Raw genomic sequence first — 21,242 nt, forward strand, 5'->3', positions numbered from 1 at the left:
GATCACTTAATTTCTCACTTTTCTTCAATTATTATATTATATTTTACTAACTCAACCATCTATGAACCAACTTTTCACCATCTCAATTCATCTTTGCATTTACTTGAAGGACTTCATCTAAAATTTTAGCGTTCAACTCAATCATGTAATTTTCAAATTTGAATTTTATTTTGGAAAACTTGGTACTCTACAACAATGAGGTGAGATTTGAATTAGCTGGTGCATGTTACATTAATATCCCTCCCTGACACATTATTACAAATCATTACCGAAGATTAACAATTACTTACACTACTATAAACATTATTGAGATGATGAAGTGAACATGGTTTTTTATAAAAAGACGTTATTTTTAGTTGTTAAGTTCATTTTAAGCTATCTATTATTTTAAATGTTCAGAAAAATAGTATTACTCGTATAATAGACGAGTATTTCTTTCTTTTATAAAATATAGTATATATTTATTAATAGATGGTACGGTTTTTTTCGAATAATAGTACAAATAATAATATTCTATGAATTTACAGTAAAAATAATATCACAGTCTACCTTTTAAAAAGTAAGAACTTAAGGTAGGTGTAACAAGTAAAACTCAATTCCAACAGGATAGAGTGAAGTTTTTAAGTCCAGAATGAAGTTAGAAATTATTTGTTGATGCTCATTCGTAAGATTTCGGCAATTTTTGTCTATGACAATGCTATTTTCGTATGTCCTATAACTTGTAAAAATAAATGGTAATTGAGAAAAGTGTGACGTTGCTGACCTTGTGTGTGATCGTAGTAGGAGGGGCTGGGGGAGCGAGGCTGCGCCTCCAGGTCATAGTCGAATTGAGCCACTTGTCGCGGAAAGGTGGCCGGCGACTTGTGTAGCGCCTCCATGTACAGCGCCACTTGGCCGTGTCGCGAATAGAAACACTGCACTCTGTCAAAACAAATGAGAATGGCATAACAAGAGTTTTATCCGGTCTTTAAACAAATGCAAAAAGCTTACAATATCATCAATTCACAAACAGATTCAATAATATCGTTGTTATTATTCACGTATGAAGTCTCATTTCAAACTTTTAAGTCTCTTCATCTTTTCTCACTTGGTATTCGAAAGTGTTTCTCACTTCTGGTGTTTTTTTTGGCACTATCTTTTCTAACTATTTCTCAATATTGACAAATAGAACTACGCCATCTTATAGAGCATTCGTTTCATTAGAAATTTTATAGAGCATACTCGAACCATTTCAAGACGTAAATATTATATAAACATGTTTAAAATTTATTTTTTTCATCATTCAACTTTTTAATGTGTTATTATCATTTTTGCGCTTTCAATTATAATTAGCCTAAAAAGCCCAATGACTCCAGATTACCCTGATTAATACATGGAATTGCACAAAGAACGATGGTGAAGATTAAGCTGATTGGATTCTCATATGAAAAAAATACTTGGGGGTGAGAAGAACTGAGCTAAACTGCAACCGTCCTTGCATCGCATACTAAAATTTAGAGAATAATAATCTAGATCAGATTCAATTCATTAATTCTTGTTGATTACTATGATGATAAGTATGAGTATGCAGATTTTCAATGAGAGTTGTGGTATATGAATAATTGAGAATATGTTGAACTCACCTAGGACTAGGATGAGGATCTAGTAGAGGCACCAGTCCCCTGGGACCCTCGAGGAATAAGCGAGCTCCCGCGAAATCGGGGGACGCCTTGATGCAGCCTCTGAACTGGCGTCCGGATGACCCCAGCCTCAGCAGCACCCTCAGAGCCCCTCCCGGGTAGACCCACGACACCCGCCCCATGCCACAGCGCAGGTAGACCGGAGTCACCCCTCGCTCCGCGTTGTGGCCGAGCCCACTGCGAAAAACACAAGCAAATCCAGTTAGAACAGTAGATTACAATCTTAAAGTTGTAACACAATCCCATAACGCAAGTGTTAAAAGTGTAACTTCAAGTGTAAAGTTCAGCACAGTATTTGCAAGTTTCGTAAATTCGGAAAAGATAATAAGGGAGGGGGGTAGCAAAAGAAAAATACTAACACGTCTTGTAGATTCGGAGAAGAGAATAGAGGTTAAAAAACGTGAGAAAAGAGGAAAAGGAAGATGGGAGAGGAGAAACAGAAGAGAGGATGAAAAAGAAGAAGCATGTGAAGAGAACAAGATTTATGATAAAAAAGAGTGTAAAGAGGAGAGTATGAGAGAGGAATGTGGAGACGAGTGGGAAGACTTTACAAATAAACGAGAGAAGAGATAGAAACGAGTGGAGAGAAGTATAGGAAAAACAGGGAGAAGAAGGAAAATAATGAATAAGGGCAATTAGAACGATGCTTCGATTTGTAGGTTACCTAGCTAATAAATAAAACCAACATCTTAAATCTCTTTAATGTGTTCATATTCTTCATGAATTGTTTATAATCAAGTTGATGATTAGTTCATTATTCAAAGTTTAAATTTGTTATGCACTGGTATTTATATTTTATGTAATGTGTATATTATTGAAAATAAAATTAAATACAATTTTCACATTGAAAACAATTCTCACATGCTTCATGAATCTTTACTGTTTTGAATGTAAAAATTTGGTATTATATCAGTTCGATCATTTTCGAAGAGATTTCAAGTGATTGTATATCTTTTTCGTACTGCTTTTGAAATCATACAATACAAATTATTGGGAACCTTGATTAGGATGAAGAGAAACTCATGTTATAATAAGATGAATATCAGCAATATTGAACGGTCAGTAATCCATTAAAAATATTATTTCTTTACGCCTACTCTAGTAATTTTATTCTATGTGGATGAAAGAATTATCTAATAGAAAATCTATTAATGGGCAGACTCCATCATTTCTATCACAGTTATACTGAACCAAGACATGATTCTGATCCCTTCACTCTTCAATATCCTCTCAGCTGCAATAATCCAGTACATCAATTTCGATTCGAATGTTGCAACAAATCAGACTAGTTGGCTACGAATCAAGTCGATAACGATCATCAATCTTATCTATACGAGTAGTTGATTCGAAAAGAAATAGGAAATCTAAGATACGGAGATGACATTTTATTCGCTATGCCTTCCCATTATCCTTGTCTTTCAAACACACCGACCGTAAATTGGAACTATTAATTGAATTCGTGACTATTTTCACTACAAGCTTGAAGTGAAAGTCCAGAACGGTGAATAGTTAGTTGTAGTGACATAAACTGTCCAATTATAATCTCAATATAAACACAAACATGATTGTAGCAGGCCGCTAAACCTATTTAATTATGTTATAGGTAGACATTGACTATCAATTAAATAAACCTGAAGCTTAAAGTTGACCTAGTTGCACAGTAATAATATTGTTTTCTATTCTCTGAATTTAGATTTCATAGAATGAGATAATTAAACCAATTATCAGCTATTTTCTAAATATTTGGTGAAACATTTTCAGTTACTACCGTATTAGTGAGTTACTACTTGTATTCTACAGCTTGAAACTCCAACATCTCCTACTTTCGAAGCGATCTAATGCTTTATTGTTCAGACAACTTTCTTTCAAGTCACTTATCCTATACTATTAAACGAGCAACTTCTGTTTATATGTTTAGATGTTCAGATGTTTAGACGTTTGGATGTTTAGATGTTTGGATGTTTAGATGTTTATATGTTTGTATTTCACCGGATCTCGAAAACGGCTCTAACGATTCTCACGAAATTCAGAACATTGTAGGTTTATAATATAAAGATTCGATTGCAATAGGTCTCATCCCTGGGAAAACTCGCTGAAGGACATTAAAAGGATAATTATTTTCATCCTTGGAGAAACAGCTGATAATAATTCGTCGTCTGTTGGTGATGGAAGTGAGTGAGCGAGTTCTTGTGTGTGGGACTGTGTCAAAATTATGACTCAGCTGTTGAACTTTTATAATCATTCAATCAGGTGCCGGTTACAAAAAAGCCGGGTTATTTTAAATCCTTATTAATTCCAGTAGATCCATCTTTTTGAAATTGTCTTCTCTGATTTGGTTCACGTGAAGTTAATCAGGATTAAAATTTAACCCGCTTCTGTGCAACCGGGCCTTTGTGAGGGAAATTTTTGCATTCCTCTGGGAATCAATCTCAATTTACTGTGATTAGATAGAACATTTCTGTGTGAATGTTATTATAATTTCTTCTTTCGTAATAATTTTTTTATGTTTTTGTACTCCAGAGCGAAGCTCGGTCCCTGATATTTCTAATAATAATAATAATAACATTTCCAATTGAAATATATCAATAATATTGTATTTTGAAGAAAAGATACACTACATATTCGTTCTAAAACGAACTTTGAGAGCCTGTGTCCATTAAATGGTTTGGATGATAATTATGCAGAAATTTGTTGATAGTCTTGTCATGCTACAGATTCTCAACTGTGAAGTTACAACCACTAGATTCGCCTCTATAAGTGGACCTTTCAAGAGTGGACCAGTCACTCAGATTGCCTTTAAAAATGTCGTCCACCATATGTTAGCAGAGTAATCTGAGACAATAGGGAGTGCCACACACGCTGCTCTATTTTAAATAGACGATGAACAAAGTTTAAATAACTACATGATAATCCGTCTTACCAAACCTATATTGTTCTTTGTCGTTATTACAACCTGTTTTTCAAGAAGTTTTCCTTCAAATTGAACTAATTTTAGAAATTTACTCTGAAATAGATTTATGGAAATAGCTACAACATTCCAAATTTGTTTACTAGTTTCAAACTCTTAATGGAACTATTTTTCTGATACATTTTCCTTAATTATGACATTCCTAATTGATGAATTGATAAGAATTTATGATATACCAAATTACTTACCGGTACTTTTATAGAGTAAATTACGAGTAATTCCAGAGTATAATTTCCTGGTAACTCTATAACAAGAGGTAATTTTGTGTAAAACGTCTGCTTACAATTTATAGTACAATACTGTAAATTGCTTAACATTTTTAGCACAACAATGTAAACTGTAAAAGGAAACAATTACATCGATTGAATCTTATTACACAGACCGTAAACACAAATGAGCTCTTGTAGAATGTGTTCTGTTATCATAATTCAAGTGGTACAAGTTTATCAGTTTTTCTTTAAAATCCATTAAATACGATTTTGGCAATCTTAAACTTCATCAACACGAGTTCATTTTGATTGACCGCAAACTGTTACCACAATCACCCGAATAACCTGCCTCAAGCAACGCCACAAAAATCTTATAATTTTCCTGCTCTTCAATAATACGTAATTATGTTGAATTCTTTCCAAGTCCCCCTCTCACTCTCTCCTTGTTGTTTTCTCTCTTATTATAGTAGCACTTCTCTTTCCTGCATCCATTTAGCATTGTAGTCTTGACGGACTCCTTGGATATCACTGGTAGCTCGACTCTGTAAGTGGCAATCATTTTTCTTGGCGTCCAGTCATTTTCGAAATGATATTTTATCGTTGTTTCCTCTTCGTCTCTCTGCCCTGCATCCTCCTCCTCCTCCTCCTCCTCCTCCTACTCCACCACCTCCTCCTCCTTCAACTTCTCCACCCCTAGCTCCTTTTTCGGCTCCATCTTTTTAATGCCAACATACAAAACTGGTCAGCAGCCTATGAAGCATTTTCGAAGCACGGAGCTCGCCTTTTAAACATCGGTTTCGAGTCCTTTATTCAGTGTGTTGATGTTGCGAGAAGCTAATAAAATATGTTGGCCGAAATCAGCAGCATTGAAATTGATCTGCCAGATCGGGACGATAATTAAATAATGATTACATCTTACGCTCTCTCAGTTACCCTGGTAACAGGTTGCATTGGATAACTGGTCGCTTTTCAACTCTCTACGAAAAAGTTATCCTTCTATTTGTTTCTCTCACTTTTTTCATCCAGTTGTTTCGTAATTGCACGCTGTTTGGTCGGTCTTATTGCTAAGCTTCCAGAAAACAACCAATCCCGAACTGTGTTGAAACCAATTATTTTTTCAATAGCCGGACACTGATCGTGTGCTAACGTTTCTTGGTAGATAGGATTCGGCATTCTTAGATTTTACTCAGTAATTATTGCGAACGACATATTTCGCGAGGATGGTTTTGGAGGATGTGAAGTGACTGTTAAGAAAACAAGAATATTGCTGTAAAGACGCTATGATAGAATAATGTGTTAGTTATTGTTCATGAAACTTAATATGAATTTGTTTATTATTACTTTCTATACCATTTTGCATTTTTGAGAGTGTTGCGTATGATTCATTTTCAATGGAGAAGCTTACGCGTTTCTGAGTCTTGAAAATCTCTGTAATCTTTCAAATCTGAATAATAAAAGTTACAAGCACAATTTACAAGTTCAAGGAAAGTAACAAGCACAATGTAATATAGTGAAACAATATTTGAGTAGATCTCAGCTTTTGATTCCGGTATTATCAATCTCCTATCACGTAGCTCTTGTGGTCCACAAACCCAACCACTGAAAACTACTCCATCAATGACTGTATGATGCAGACACAAAACATTCCTATTGAATAAATTATTATAGTTGCATCTGGACAAAGAAATGCCACCAGATGCTCTTTCATAGATATTTTACATGTCCGCAGACAATAATTCAGATCTATAGAAGGGTAGGAGGGCGATTCTAGGACGGATTTCAATAAAAGCGATTCGTGGTCAGGTGGTGGTTGAAAAATTATGCATTTCATTCATCCTTTCAGACGCTGGATGATATAAAAAGTGGTGAGGAAATTTCTATAAAAAATAAAAAGGCAGTATTCGAGATGAGGGTAGTTTTTAAAAGGTTTCCTCCGATTGAGAGGGATGGTATTTAGCCAAGTGACCATTGAGTTTTGGAGGTTTTATTGTGCATACTACAAAGCGTTTTCTACTCCATAATCCTCGGGCCCATTTTCAATATTTTTGGGCCAGGTTGAAAGATCCAATGGTTGGTGAAGGGGATTCAGTATTCGTCTCATGTTTCAGATTTTGTCTCCGTTAAAAATCTGTTCCTGTTCGACCCTCTCTCTCCCAGCTCACTCTTTCTCCTGCCTCCAACTATCTCTCACTTACTCTCAAACGCGCTCTCTTCAGTGGAAATGGATGATGATGATGATGATGATGATGATGATAATGAAGAGAGAACGAATATGATTTGACCAAGCGGAAGAGCTGATCTCCGGTTTCTCTTTCTGTACACGTCTCTTCATTCTTCTATATCTCATTCCCAACGAAACTCCTGAAATAGGGGAGGTAAACGACTGAAGGGGAGAGTTTTGAGTTTTCGAAAAAGAGTAAATAACAAACAACATGTGCAGACATGGGTCTCTCCACCTCCACTTGACGGGTTAGAATTCTCATGTGTCTATTCTGGGCCGAGATTACACCTGCTTAGCTCAATGTTTTTGCAAAATATTTTAGAAATCATAGAACAAATCTATGAAGTAGTACCACCTATCTGGTGGTGTGGCACATAAATCCATCAATCAAGTAAAAACCACATCACTCTTAAATTGGAATTGTTTTATCGACTCTGCAACAATCGATAATTATAGCATTGATTTTCAAAATTCTCTATAAAATAAAACTTCTAATTTTCCAATCTCTCTCCTATAAGAATATTGAACTGAAATACTGAAACATATTCAAAACCTCATTCTTATTTAGTCAGAAATAATATTTGATTTTCATTATACACTCTTTCTTCCACAACAACTATCATATCAAACAACTTAATGCTATTCTCCTGTGATAATCGAGCAATTCTTATTCCATTTTTCCACCTTCTCAAGTAATTTGACGACTATTCTGTTTCTCCAGCCAGCCCACCACGGAATATTACCAACGCAGCAGATAATGCAACTAATTTTAGAAACCGACGAATCTGTTATCGCTCGGAGACTTCTTATTCTCTCACGAACTCTGAATTCCTTCGCGGCGTTCAGTAATGAAGTCGAAAGGTCGCTCGGGGATACGATGACCCTTGTGGTGAGCTTAGGACAGCAGAGGACATCATTGTAGATTCACTTCAAACTGGCAGCTTTCCTTACGAGCAGCTTCAATGCTTCCCATTCAATCAATGCTGACAGTGCGTAGTGAATCTCACTATACCCAAACTATAGACAGTTTTACTGAGCACTGGCAGTGTTGTCATTGGACTGGAAAGTATTGATGTTGCTAATGAGAAATGCTGACAGTTTGGAGTGAATCTCTCTGGCCCAGCCTTGGTTTGTCGTGACTGTCCTTAATTCGTTTCCATTACCCGGAGAAGTCGCCGTCTCGCGAGTAATGACAGTAATGGCGCAGTTATTAAGGAACTCTGTGGCCAGTCAACACTCAACAGTCAACAGTCAACACTACTGCAGAGCAGAGGCTCAACTCTGAATGGGATAACAGCTGTAATGTTTGGCCTGCCTTTCCGGTACCGCACCGCAAGTATGAATAACTTGGGTTTTAGCGAGTTGACTGGCCAGTAGCAGTAGTCTGATCCAGTATTGTGTTTTGTTGTTCTAGATGGGAGCTGATTAGCTGGACAACTGGAGTAGTGATGCGCCAAATGACTTACTGGAGCAACGGTCAGACAATGTGTGACTGGGGCAAAATGGGAAAATTGTAGGTAGTAGCACAAATAGACAATAATTTCTCGGATGGTCATGTAGAAGCGTCTTTGCTTTTGGGAATGATGGAAAAAGTGTCAAACTGGATCAATAATTGGACAATCGTTCTAGGTTCTAGTCGAATTGATTTCTAGGTAGCAGCATATATATTTATAATACAATAATTTGTTGGTTTGCACATGTTTGCAGCTTTCCAACTAAACCAACAGAATTTATTATTCTAGTAAATATCATGCGATTCAGCTTCAGATACAGTCTTTGGTGAGATGTAGTGATATTTTTCCATGATGAAACACTAGGATGTTTTCTTGAAATATCACGAATTTATTATTCAATTTATTTTAGAATATCACAAAATTACATACATGTTTCAACACCAATGGTGTCATTTTCAGTTCTATCTCCCTTTTATCATTAAGTATTCATTCATTTAACTGCTGCAAAAATAAGTTGATTCACGGGGAAATTGCAGTGACCAAACTTTAAGATTGTGACTTTTCAACTACAGTAGTCTTCCTCCTTACCTAGAGTCTTCTCTTGGATAAAAACTCCTTTTTGGTGAATGAGTACTGTATACTATTTTCTTCTGACTATCTTTACATGCAATCAGTCTTCTGGGTGTATGAGGATGAAAGAACAAATTACTATAAGTTGAAATTCCCTCTTACCTTCAATTCAATTTTCTTGGGTGAGAAACGACATGTAGAATCCATTGATTCAAAATTTTTTACATAAAATTTAAAATAATTTATTTTCAAGATTTTCATCCTATTCCTTCTTGGTTAACCTTTTTTCCATACTTACTCCAGTTCTCCACCCCTATTTCTTAATAATACACCACATCTCTTGCAGTTAGTTAATTAATTCTCTATCTCTGTGTTTCAAGTCTTCCAGGCAGACACTCATCTCTTGTCATTAATCAGTTTTCTATCTGTGTTCAAAGTATTCCAATATAAGATGGCCAATGGTGTATTTTGAGCGACTTTCAATTGAATTAATTGAGCGTCTAGAGCGTAAAGATGTTACGGCGCCACGGCAGGATCGCTGAACGACGATTACAGGAATGGCTAATGGCGTTACTCAACCAAATAATTGCTTGTTCCGATTTTATCAGGCTCGTGGAATGTTGAGCACACTGCCATTACTCCTATCAACATTCTCTTTCACTCTCACTCACACCTGATCCACACTCCATCATCACTCTTCACTCTTATCAAGGATACCTTGTGTCAAAAAGCTCCCATACTCATACTAGAAGCTCCAATTGGTGTTTCCATTGCCACAAAAAAGAGACAATTCGTTTATCACTTTGTGGTATTACACCTACGTTCGCTTCAATTTTTTCCACGTTGAAAACTTTGAACACTTTATTGAAATAGTGAAGGGGATATTATTTTTTGAAGTACACTATCGATAAAATTGCGAAAGGTGATAATTGAGGTTAATTGTACTTTTAATGTAGCTTCACATATATGAAGCTATATGATGCTAGAAGAGATATGAGTAAGAGAGTTGGATGGACCACTTTCTTATTGAAAGTGTGTTCCGAACTAGTAGTCGACTCAACTTGAGTTAGTACCCACTCAAGCATTGAGACTGGATTCCAAGAATTTTAGCGCCAAATTTCAACACAATCCTCTTGGAAGCCGAATCCTTCTCTCATTCTGATCACTTATGCTTCTCTTCACACACCCTCACTGACCCTTACCCGGCTATCCCTACTCTTTTGGAAGGTTCGCTTATCTGGGGACACCGCAGAATCAACCAAGCATGGAGGCTTTGAGTTTTGAATGATCAGTTGGTAATTTTGGGGGAAATTCGAAAAAGGAAGCCGCGGTACCATTTAAGAAAAGGATAAGGAGGAAGAGGAGCAGAAGATGACAACCATGTAATAAAGGGGTTGAAACTTCTCAAAAAATTTAAGGGTGAGTAGCTTGATGTTGAGATAGAGGAAACTGGTAGAACTATGATGAGGAGAAGGTCTATAAAGATGGAACATTAAATAAAAATGAAGAGAAAAGTGACAAGCAATAGAAAAAGAAGCATTGTAGAGAGGAAAAGAGAACGAGGATGTAAAGAGATGGAAGGAGACGAGCAAGAAAAACAATAGAGGACAAGAGGATAAATGAGAAAATGAGAAGAATATACAAAAAAGGAGAAAGAGAAGAAGGAAATGTGTTCAGGACAAGGAGGGTGGAGAGAGGAAAAAAGAAGGAAGAGGAGGAGAAAGGAAGAATGAAAAAGAAAAGTAGGTAGAGTGAAAGAGAACATGAAGAAAGCAAAAAGAGGTTCAGAGAGGGAGGGGGAAAGAAGAATGATAGAATGACATTTGGAAGAGGAAGAGCAGTGTGAGGAGATGCATGAAGGGAAGTTGTGGAAGAAGAAGAAAAAAGTAAGTAAGGAGGAAATTGAGAGAACGAAGAGATGATGTGGCGCAAAGGGAGAAGGAGAAAGATTTCGTGTCCAAGCTTACCTCCAGCTGTCCGCATCCATTATCCCTCTGAATGATTTTTGAAAGGGTCCCGAATTTCAGTTCGGGTTGCTCTTCAATAATATTGCCCGATCGACCGACCCTTCATGCTTGATGGAGACCAAACCGCCAATCATCATTATCAACATAATAGATTCCCAAGTTGCGCTCCATTAAACCCTGCAATAGTTTATAGTTTCATAGTCTGATTATGACTTTTCACTCCAAAAAGGACCCCAGCATAATTGCTTGGAGATGGAGTGCATCAAAAACAGTAATTGATCTTTAACAGATTTTATGTTGTCAAAACTACAGCTATTATAAATTATTGTGGTTTGATGTGAACAATCAGACCAAACTTTGATGCGAAAAATGAGTCCCATCTTTGGTTCGAGCAATCTGATTCCTAAACTCTCAAAATAATCAAAAACTGTTGTGTCCCTAGAAGGAAGTAATGGGCCAAAAAATTACCAAGTGGGTAACAACTCAGTCTGGATCCTGTATTTGAAAAAGTTGTAATCTTTTAAACATCCATGAAGGTACTTCAAGATGTATTACGAGCAACTTCTTTTCTTCTTCTTCAACTTTTTTCTCTTGCGATTTTTTCTTCATAAAACATACAAAATTTAAATCATTTGAAAACTCACATCATACAATCAATTTTGACAATTACAACGAAAGTGTATGATTTGGAATATCACCTTACCGAAAAGAATAGAGCAGAGTATCGCTTTGAAACGAATTGTTATGTATTACTGGACTTGGAATTATACTACTTGAATCAATCGAACGTCAATTTTCCAGTCAATGGCAAAATGCAAATACAATACTCCTGCTACAAGGACTTCTACTTATTTCCAATAAAAAAATTCAACATCTTGTCGTTACCTCTTGGTTATCAAATTTACAATACAATCGGACTGTGAATCAACATAATGACAAACGTTACTCAAGTTTGAAGTAACCGTTTATTTCAAGATATTAAAAAGCTAAGATTGTTATCAGTTGTATACATAATAAAGTAACAACAACGAAATGGAGAAAAATTATCAAAAGACGTACAATAATGGCAGTGATAAAGCTTGTTTAAAATGACGAATAAATTTCCCGAGATTTAAAACTTTATATGCCTGCTCCAAGTATTGTAATCGTTAAGGCTGTGATATTATGACAGTTGTTTTTATCTGTCGAGGGACATGTGTTTATACATTTATATATATGAGAGGAGAGACAAAATGAATTCCTAGAGTTTTGTGTTCGTGTAAAAGATGGAAAACGTTAGATAAATACGTGAAGATGTTGGCGAGAGAGAGAAAAAAAAAAGAGAGGCTGATGGACATCCCGGTTTTATTGCTCAAGCCTTGCCTGCTTGGAAGAAAAATGTTTTTAAAAGATGAGAAGGTGCTTGGTGTGAGTTGGGATTTGGGATTGAGTCGAAACAAAGACAAAATGTTGGTGGAGGAGCTAAGAGCACGTGTTTGAAATCCTATATGTCTTGAAAATAACCAGAATTCGCCACAATGTAACCTGATAGGAGTCCCACCAGAAGTTTTCCCCTTGCTTGGACACAACCCTGCGTCCTCCTCACTCCCATCTCATCCTCCACCACCAACTCCCCATCTTTCTTCTTCTTCTCCGCCCCTTCCTCTCCATCCTCTTATCCCAATCAGGTCCACTCATCCATCTTGAGAGACCCGTTCACAACCCTCAGTAACAACTCATCCTTGTCAGTAGGTTAAGCTGCTTACTTGGAACCGACTCAAGTTTTATGGTCGATTTTTTTTTTTTTTTTTTTTTGGTGAAGCGCCATCCATCGGATGTTGCCATTATTTATGCAAATTTTGAGAAAAATATCAATTCTCCACATCAGACAATGGATTATGACTCGAAATGACCCTGTAAAATATTAGCGTTCCACTCAATGACTGTGAATTCAGCAGTGGATGTGAAAACTTGGATGAACTGGATGGGATTCATCCAGTATAATATCAATGAGTATATTGGGACTCCAGTCTAATATTATAAAATCAAATATATAATTCATCAATATGAAAGCAATATGAACATTCATCACACATGGCATCAGGAAATACTACAAAATTTGGGAGAAGGAATGAGTTGGAGGATTCCTTTTCCAGCAATATTTAACAGCTAGTATCCTCAAACTAATTCATTATTCACCGCTATGTTCTTGTATATTATTTTGTATGCTCAAGTTCTCTTGTCTATCTCCTTCGAATTCGTTTAGAAGTGATAAAAGTGTAATGTTCGGATTGAAATATTCCCAGTATTTCATTCAAATTGAAATACCAGGGAGCAATCACATAATTTGTTATTGTTTTCTAAATGTTTATCTTGATCTTCGCATTAGACCTACAGATATTGAAACCAAAAATAGTCAAATAGATTATAATCAAGATAATGACAGGATTAGATTAGACATTCAATATTGAGAGCGAATAATGAATTGCAGATCCATAGTTTATATTCAGTGATTCAGAAAATTTAGATTAGTCAGTCGCTCATCTCTTTATATTGCATCAATGTCTATTGCTATTTTCCAGTTCTAACTAAGAAATCTTTCAATTGACCAAATGAAAAAATATTATTTCGACTACTGAAGTTGAGAGAAAGATGAACTGTGCAGGTATGTGGAACCACATTCTCAAGTTTTGAAGTTCTAAACTCAATTTAAAGTTTTGAAGCTCTGAAGTAGAATAAGTTTCAACTTTGCTAATCCAGATTTTGTTTTTTGCTTACCTTTGAAAACTAAATACATCCCTCATTCAGAATCTTCCGATGAAGATCATTCATCTCATCGAGCAACTGTCACTCAGTAGAAACATAGAAACGATTTATGGTATTTGTTTCCAAGTAGTCTTTTGAAGCTGTACGGTTTGTTTCCCCAGTTCTTCTGAGTAACCGGATGCTTTACAAATTACGGCATTTTTTGTTGGAACCGGCTTCCCTTCAGGGGCCCTCTCTCAACTCAACTAAACCCCAGGCTTTCTCCTCCAACAAAGACAAAAATCATCTTTGGGTCATGATGGGAGGAGTTGATTAGTCCCTGCAAAAGCTCTAGATCACCAGATCTAGAGGGAAACTCTGTAAAATCATATTTAATAAATCTACAAATAAATATCATAATTTGAAAAACTACTCACTAATACTACTGCATTATACGTATTGTGAATAAATATTAACAGCAATTGTACTGTGAAGTACAAAATTGACCAATTCACCTCAAAGTATACATAAACTTTCGTGTAACAAATCACTGAACTCCTCTTTAAGTACAAGTTTCGCTCAACAAATTGAGAGATTAAAGTCCCTTAAACTAGGTTAATAATCTACTATCACGGCAGTTCAACAGAACATTGCATTTCGAAGATCTTATATCCATAATAGATTATAGGAATAAGGCTAAATCATAGCGTCAGTAACTTGTTCAAAAATCAGTGGAAGTACGCATTATGGATGAAATATCTTCTAATCACGCCAACAATCTCTCTTCAAATCACAACAACATTTCCCAATGATCCAGTTGCTTGTCACTACTTCACTTCTTATTTTTAGTAGCGGTTCCCGTGTTTGTGCTCCATCAATTCCAAAACTGTTCTGATTTTTCGATTAGAAAGCATAAAGTAGCTCCTAAATGGATGCATCATTTCGATCAACTTATAAGTTATCAAAATGATCAAAATGATGGAATTCAATGAAATAGTTTACGGAGTATAAGCATCAAACTGGTATAAAACATTTGTACAAAATCATAAAATCCTGGGGATCTCCATGTAATTAGAGGTTTTGAAGAATAATGGAGAGTAGAGAGAATGTAGAAGTGGTGTTTTAAAAATTAACCATTTCGCATGAATTTGGAATCTCATTACAATAATCATATCTTATTATTCATAAAATGGTCAGGTCATATCAATAACTGATAGTACGATAAATAGCAGTCTGGACTACAGTAACTATATAGCCTATAGTAACTATATTTTTTATTGGACTGCAGTCTGGACTAATGGATTAATCATGTCATTATTCACAGTGAATTATTTTTTATTGGACGTTATGAAATCATAAGCTTCTTCGCAGCCATATTAAACCAAAATGAACTCCCAATAAAAATAGCAATAGAGTGACAAAACAGTTAAAGTACTCACTTATCCTTGAACCTATTGATCGAATGACGTTTTTTTAGAATATGTATACTCTATACAACTTCAATATATGAATAAGTTCAAACTATTAATAATTGTTCATACCAAACTACAAATACAGGAAACAGATGTCTCGTATACATTAAGGAATCATGAATTATATGATAATAGACAATAACCGTGGACAATAATAATTTATTCAATGTTCAAACTTCCTTGATATGGTTATGTTCCTCCGTAATGAATATAACACCCATCATTGAACATAATTTATTTAATCAACTCCATCAATAATTAACAAAATCGTCCAGAGAATGCAAGTGGCTTCCGACTCTTTACCATGTATATCGTGTCAGCTTGATAAAAGTTATACACATTTCTCAACCTCATATTTTGAACAGAACCTTAATGCATTATTCATCATTGTCAACTAAAAATAATGAAGGCTATACTCATTGGTTGTTGATACCAATCAAAGTAATTTAGAGAAAAAAATTAATTTTTTTCTGTCATTTGAAAATTCCATATCAGTGTCCTCTATTCTATGCAATCAAAGGCAAAAGAAGGCCTTCTAATGTTCTTGAAGCTGGCGGAAAGTGAACTACATTTTGCAGCAGATGTATCACTAATTTCGTGTTTTTTATCGTGGATTTGAGTCCATTGAATCCTCAAAATTATAATACCTAATTGATTTCTGAGCATTAAAACAGTGATAGTCATTGCAATCTATAAGGGAGGGATCATAGACAAAGTATTAGGCTATGTTGTTCTCTCAATAAAAAACTCCCCATAAATATCGATATAATTGACATTTATTTAGCCGTAAATCTTGTAACGTAGCAACAATGTTCAAGATAGTATCTCCTCGAAAACTAGAGGGGAATTTTGGATTACTCTCTCCAACAAAGATAAGATTGAAAAATGAAAAATGAAGCGGTTTCATTCAACAAATCCCGAGACAGGATCGTAAAACTGAAAACATAAAAACATGTTTGTCTACCCCTTGGCTCACTTTCTTGTCTATCATCTTCTCCCTCACACTCGTTATCAACTCCTCTCCCTCCAAGTTCTTGTCCTCAGAATACCACAAAGTTAGGGTCATTCAGGTTGGTTTCTGAAGACTATGGTAAATAGTGCACCAACCATACACGCCCTACCCTCTCCTTAGATAAATATGTACATATCAATCCTCATCTCATGTACATAACAAACATTAAAGTCCCTCTTTTATAGTTGTATGTGTTTTGACCGCACCTACAATGGATTCTTCACAGACTCTCACTATCCTTCTTCAAATCTTTACAGTGAACCATCCCACATTTCCATTAGCCATCTACGTACTTCTTCCATTCGAATTCAGTTTGTTCAATTCATAAAAACTGTAAAAGCTAAAAGTTAGTTTACCTCCTGTGTTAAAGTCATGTTTACACAGGTGGGATGTTCCTGAAATACTTGTATCTTCAGTTTATTGCTTGAATATGATGTTTGTTGAACGTTATGTCTTGAAATTGTAAGATTTAGTACCGAGGTCCAACAGTATTTGAAGTTGCATGATGGGATAGAATCGAAGGAAACCTACAGGAAAGTTGGTTGAAAAAATTAGAGAACACTACTTCATGGCCACCCTTCAACTAAATGTTATACTACATTTTCCCTCTCGTTTTTCTCTACTTTTCTTGGAAATTCTCCATTTTAGACACGATTTTATTACATCAACAGTCTTTACTCTTTTCATATATCATTCTTCTACTCCATGTTATTGAAAATATACCAAGCAAAACAGTAGAATGTGAAACTTCTCTTCCTTAGTTCCAACCCAAACAAGCATAATAAGATTTCAACTGAACTCTTTCAGTTTCCAAAGTTCCAACTCAGACAAACATCATAAGAAGCTACTTTCATTTTCCTCCCGAACACAAACACTACCACCCCCTCAAATAGTTTTTGGAAGCTGTTTCAACCCTTCTGACACCACAACACCACCACTCCTCATCATTACTCAGCACTCAGCACTCACCACCAACTGCCCGTGCGGCCCGTGCGGCACTCAAAACTGCCGCGCCCTTTGTCTTCGAGACACACTTGGGGTGGTCCTACATCTCACAAGAAAGACTCTCACTATGCTCGTCGCTCTCATTTTCCTTTTACATTTGCCTTGTCTCTCATATTCTCATCTTTTCAATTCCTCCCTCTCTATCCTTCTCGTTCCTTATTCAAAGCCATCCATCACCGCGTCATGGAGCAGCCATGATCTGAATACTTAATCATCGTACCTTTGTGGACCCTCATTTTATTTTCTTGTGTGTTTGAAAGTGCCAATCATACACATTATGTTTATGATACAGGCTAATACGTTCATTTGTAGCTTACGAAACTGTTATAAAGGTAATTTCTTCATTGTTGCGAGTGTATAGTAATAAATTGTTTATGGAAAAAATTATATTCAAAGTTGTGCTATTAGAGTAGAACTATTTCAAATGAGAATGTCTCTATTGTTTCAAGCACGGACAATTACTTACATTGCAGCAAAATCAACTCAATAATTCTATTTAATTTCAATCGAGGTACAGTTCTCTAAAAGGTAAGGATTTTGAATTTTGATACGACAACCTCATGAGCCACCCACATCGATCTTAATACACAACTACATGATCCCGATTTTGGAATGTTTCTTTCAAGTAGATTCTATGATACTATTATACTGTATGATAGTATAATTATTGTATACTATTATACTGTACTATTTTACTGCCTCTATTTTCAAAGAAAGTATTCAAGCAAATTTATTGGTGATTCAGTCTAATTGTGCCTTCAGGGACCTTCATCTTCATTTCAGTTCCATAAATTGATTGAATGTTAGAGAATTCACAATATTGACAATCAGAAGAGAGAGAAAATATTGATAGCATTCTGATTGAATATCTAATTTCTCATGATTAATTTCCAAGTTCTCTTCTCAAACTCTATACTAAATCCATAAATGTATATTGAATAAATAAATTTAAATAATTGATTAATCCTTGCTTTATCTTCTATATACTTCTTCTATGATACTTCTACTTCTAAAAGATTCCCGTTTTTAAAGTCAATATTGACAAGTATTGTCATTGAATTATAGAAAATACATGTTCATAAAATATATCAGCAGAACAACTGAAAACGATTTCAAGAATGATGTTCTTCAATCTTCAATGCAGAAGATCATATCACTCCTACAACTTTCATGGAGTTACTTCTACGCTATTACAACATGAATGTTACAACGTGTGCCATGAAGTTTATTATCATCTTTGGCATAAGAAACAAGTCACCAGAGATTCAAGTTCATTTCTTTGCTACCTCATAACTTACCTGACGCCTACATGGATGATAGATGATACGACTAGTTCAGAAGAGAACTGTTTTGGCGAGAGTTCAAAAGAAGAAAATTAAATTTTCATATTTTGCCGCCGCCAAAGGTTCATAGCAGACACCAGTAGATGCGGATGGATTGATAAGATTATCATCAACCGGCGTCGTACTGTAGCTTCACCGTCCTCACCTCTTTAGAGCCAAATGAGGGGAGCCAAATATAGAGAAGCTGGTTTTTTAACACTTTTTCGAGTACAAGAAATCATTTATCTACCATCTGTCACACGTGTTCAACTTGTTGGATGCACCATGAAATAGAGCCAATTTTCCCATGACTTTTGCGTCATATACATCCACACATGGTTGGCCTCCTCTCTCTCACTTCATACATAATTTATCTTTCCTATCATGACGATAATAATGCATCATACAAGATATCATTGACTCCTTTATTTTTCATATCCTGTAGTGTGTCTCGCCCTCAAACTCACAATGAAGGACTCTTGTGTAATGACATTTTCCACTGTTGATATTACAGAATTGGTGATGTTTACAATATTTGAGCTCAACTAATAGCGGAAAGTTTGTTAACAGCTACGAGAGCGTTATATGGAGCAGTAATACCGACTAACTTTATTGACCAACGCAACATATGTGAAACGTTAAAAAAATCATATCAGAATTGAAATTTATGCTATGTTCAAAACCCGAATGTTTAATAGTCAGAGTCAGTCGTTCAAACAAAACTTTATAAATGTTGATGTAGGAAAACCAAACGTCTTATACCTTAACTACTTCGTAATGAATACATGAAAGTATTGAAATCTATTTTCTAGATTAATACAGAATATAAAATAATTTAATGATGAGAGAAATACAGGGGTAAAACATCAAATGACTGGCTCGAAAATGTGTGTTGTTTGATGATAAGACACACTAACACTCTTCAAAAATTAAAAAGACACAATTGAAAATTGTTCTAGAATACCATTTTCATATTGAAGCAGGGTACTTGATTTATTAGTATCTTATTTATTCACCTCCTCAGGTAAGAGAGATAATAATCCAAATGCGAGGAGAACTTACAGAATATGGCTCGCAGCTTAGATTTTATAACACGGATACAGTTAGTTGCACCGCCTATGTATCACTTCAGTGTGCTATGTAACATTCTCACATCTATGTAATATTCTGTATAAACTATGGATGGTGCTATTTTCGACATTGTAATACTGTTGCTTCAGGCCTATTGCTTCCTACTCTTTCAACTCATTTTCTCTCTTTTCTCTGTTGAGTTTTATGCATGAGTAGACAACGATTAAGAAAGATAGAATAAGGATTTGAGTATGTAATAGTGAGGCGGACTGAAAGAGCAAAAGAAAGAGAGAAGAATAAGTTAAAATGAGAGAGGATAGCAGTTTGACGACACGATAAGTGATTTAATAGAAAAAAGGAAATAACAGTAAAAACGTAGGTGTTACGAAGGAAAGAATAGACTGCAGAGAAAGAGAATAAATGAGAGTGAGTAGGAGTTGTGGAGGAAGAAGAAGGAGAAAGGGTTGCAATTCCAGCACATATATTATTGCAGATCGTGTTTTGCTTTGGGCTTCTGGATCGAATTTATCTAGTAAGATTCTATGTGTCAGAGATTTAAAGATCTTCAATATTTTATCTTATTTGGTTCTCTCTTTTTGCACCTATGCTGCTCTCTATCTCAACCTTCTTATTTTAATTCACCCTTGTATCTTATTTCTTCGAAGAGCTGCAGCACATCCAAAAACAACTAACAATACTTGGACAATGAATCCTGGTAGGATATGTCTCGATGAAAAAAAGGAAAGATCTACTCAGAACAAGAATCATTGGATGTGCAATGTTATAAACGGTGTCTTGATACGCGAACTGTATACTTTGAATTTCACTGTTGTATACGGTTGGAAGAACTCCTCTGAAATAATGTGAACTAATCACTCCATTCATTTCATAGGAAATACGAATCAAAAGAGAAGATTTTTGGAAGATAGAATGGGGCTTTGAATCCACGCCATTTGCTAGAATGTGAACCAGGCCTACTGTATATTTTAGTTATTGAGCTATGGATTGTCACACATCTGTTGCTAATCAAAAGGATCTATTCAAACCTCATCTTTACTAATTCTATTCAATCATAAATTGAATTGTATCAGAAGACTTGGATCTACGTTTGCGGCTGAGTAGGAATATTATTAAAAAGGAACAAGAAGGGATAATTTTCTGATCACGCACTACCCAGCATCTGGTCTTGAAAGTTAATTATTGAAGAACCTCTTTTTGATCAATGCGTGATTTAATTGCCATAATAGATATCCCGAAACACACCTGAGACTAGACAAAGAGTTGGGTGTATTATGTTCACTTTTTATAACTGGGCCACTTCTTTAATAACAGGCCTCACTAGTTACGAAACCTGCTACTGGGAGTTTCGAATTTGTTTATAAAAGAAGTCATCAATGGAAAGAGATTGCTGCCGTTTGGAAATGGGAACTGAATCGACCGCCAATTATTATGATTCAGGTAGAAAATCATAAAATCCAAACTTCAAGAATTTTTGAGTACCAAGTACCTAAAATATTCATAAATGAGCAGGAGAACTCAAATTCTTCATTTGACTGTAGTTATCTATT

General features: G+C 35.5%; 1 protein-coding gene across 1 annotated transcript in view; it reads right to left on the reverse strand.

The window, feature by feature from the left end:
- LOC111047120 (meteorin-like protein) overlaps window positions 1-21,242 on the reverse strand; it is a 58,488-nt gene that overhangs the window by 8,345 nt on the left and 28,901 nt on the right. The window contains exons 2-3 of the mRNA XM_022332788.2: window positions 1,623-1,856; window positions 764-921 (exon numbers count right to left, since the gene is read on the reverse strand). Coding sequence (XP_022188480.2) covers window positions 764-921; window positions 1,623-1,856 — 392 coding nt within the window. The remainder of the gene's footprint in view (window positions 1-763; window positions 922-1,622; window positions 1,857-21,242) is intronic.

The sequence above is a fragment of the Nilaparvata lugens genome, chromosome 8, assembly GCF_014356525.2.
Source record: "Nilaparvata lugens isolate BPH chromosome 8, ASM1435652v1, whole genome shotgun sequence".
Lineage (NCBI taxonomy): Eukaryota > Metazoa > Arthropoda > Insecta > Hemiptera > Delphacidae > Nilaparvata > Nilaparvata lugens.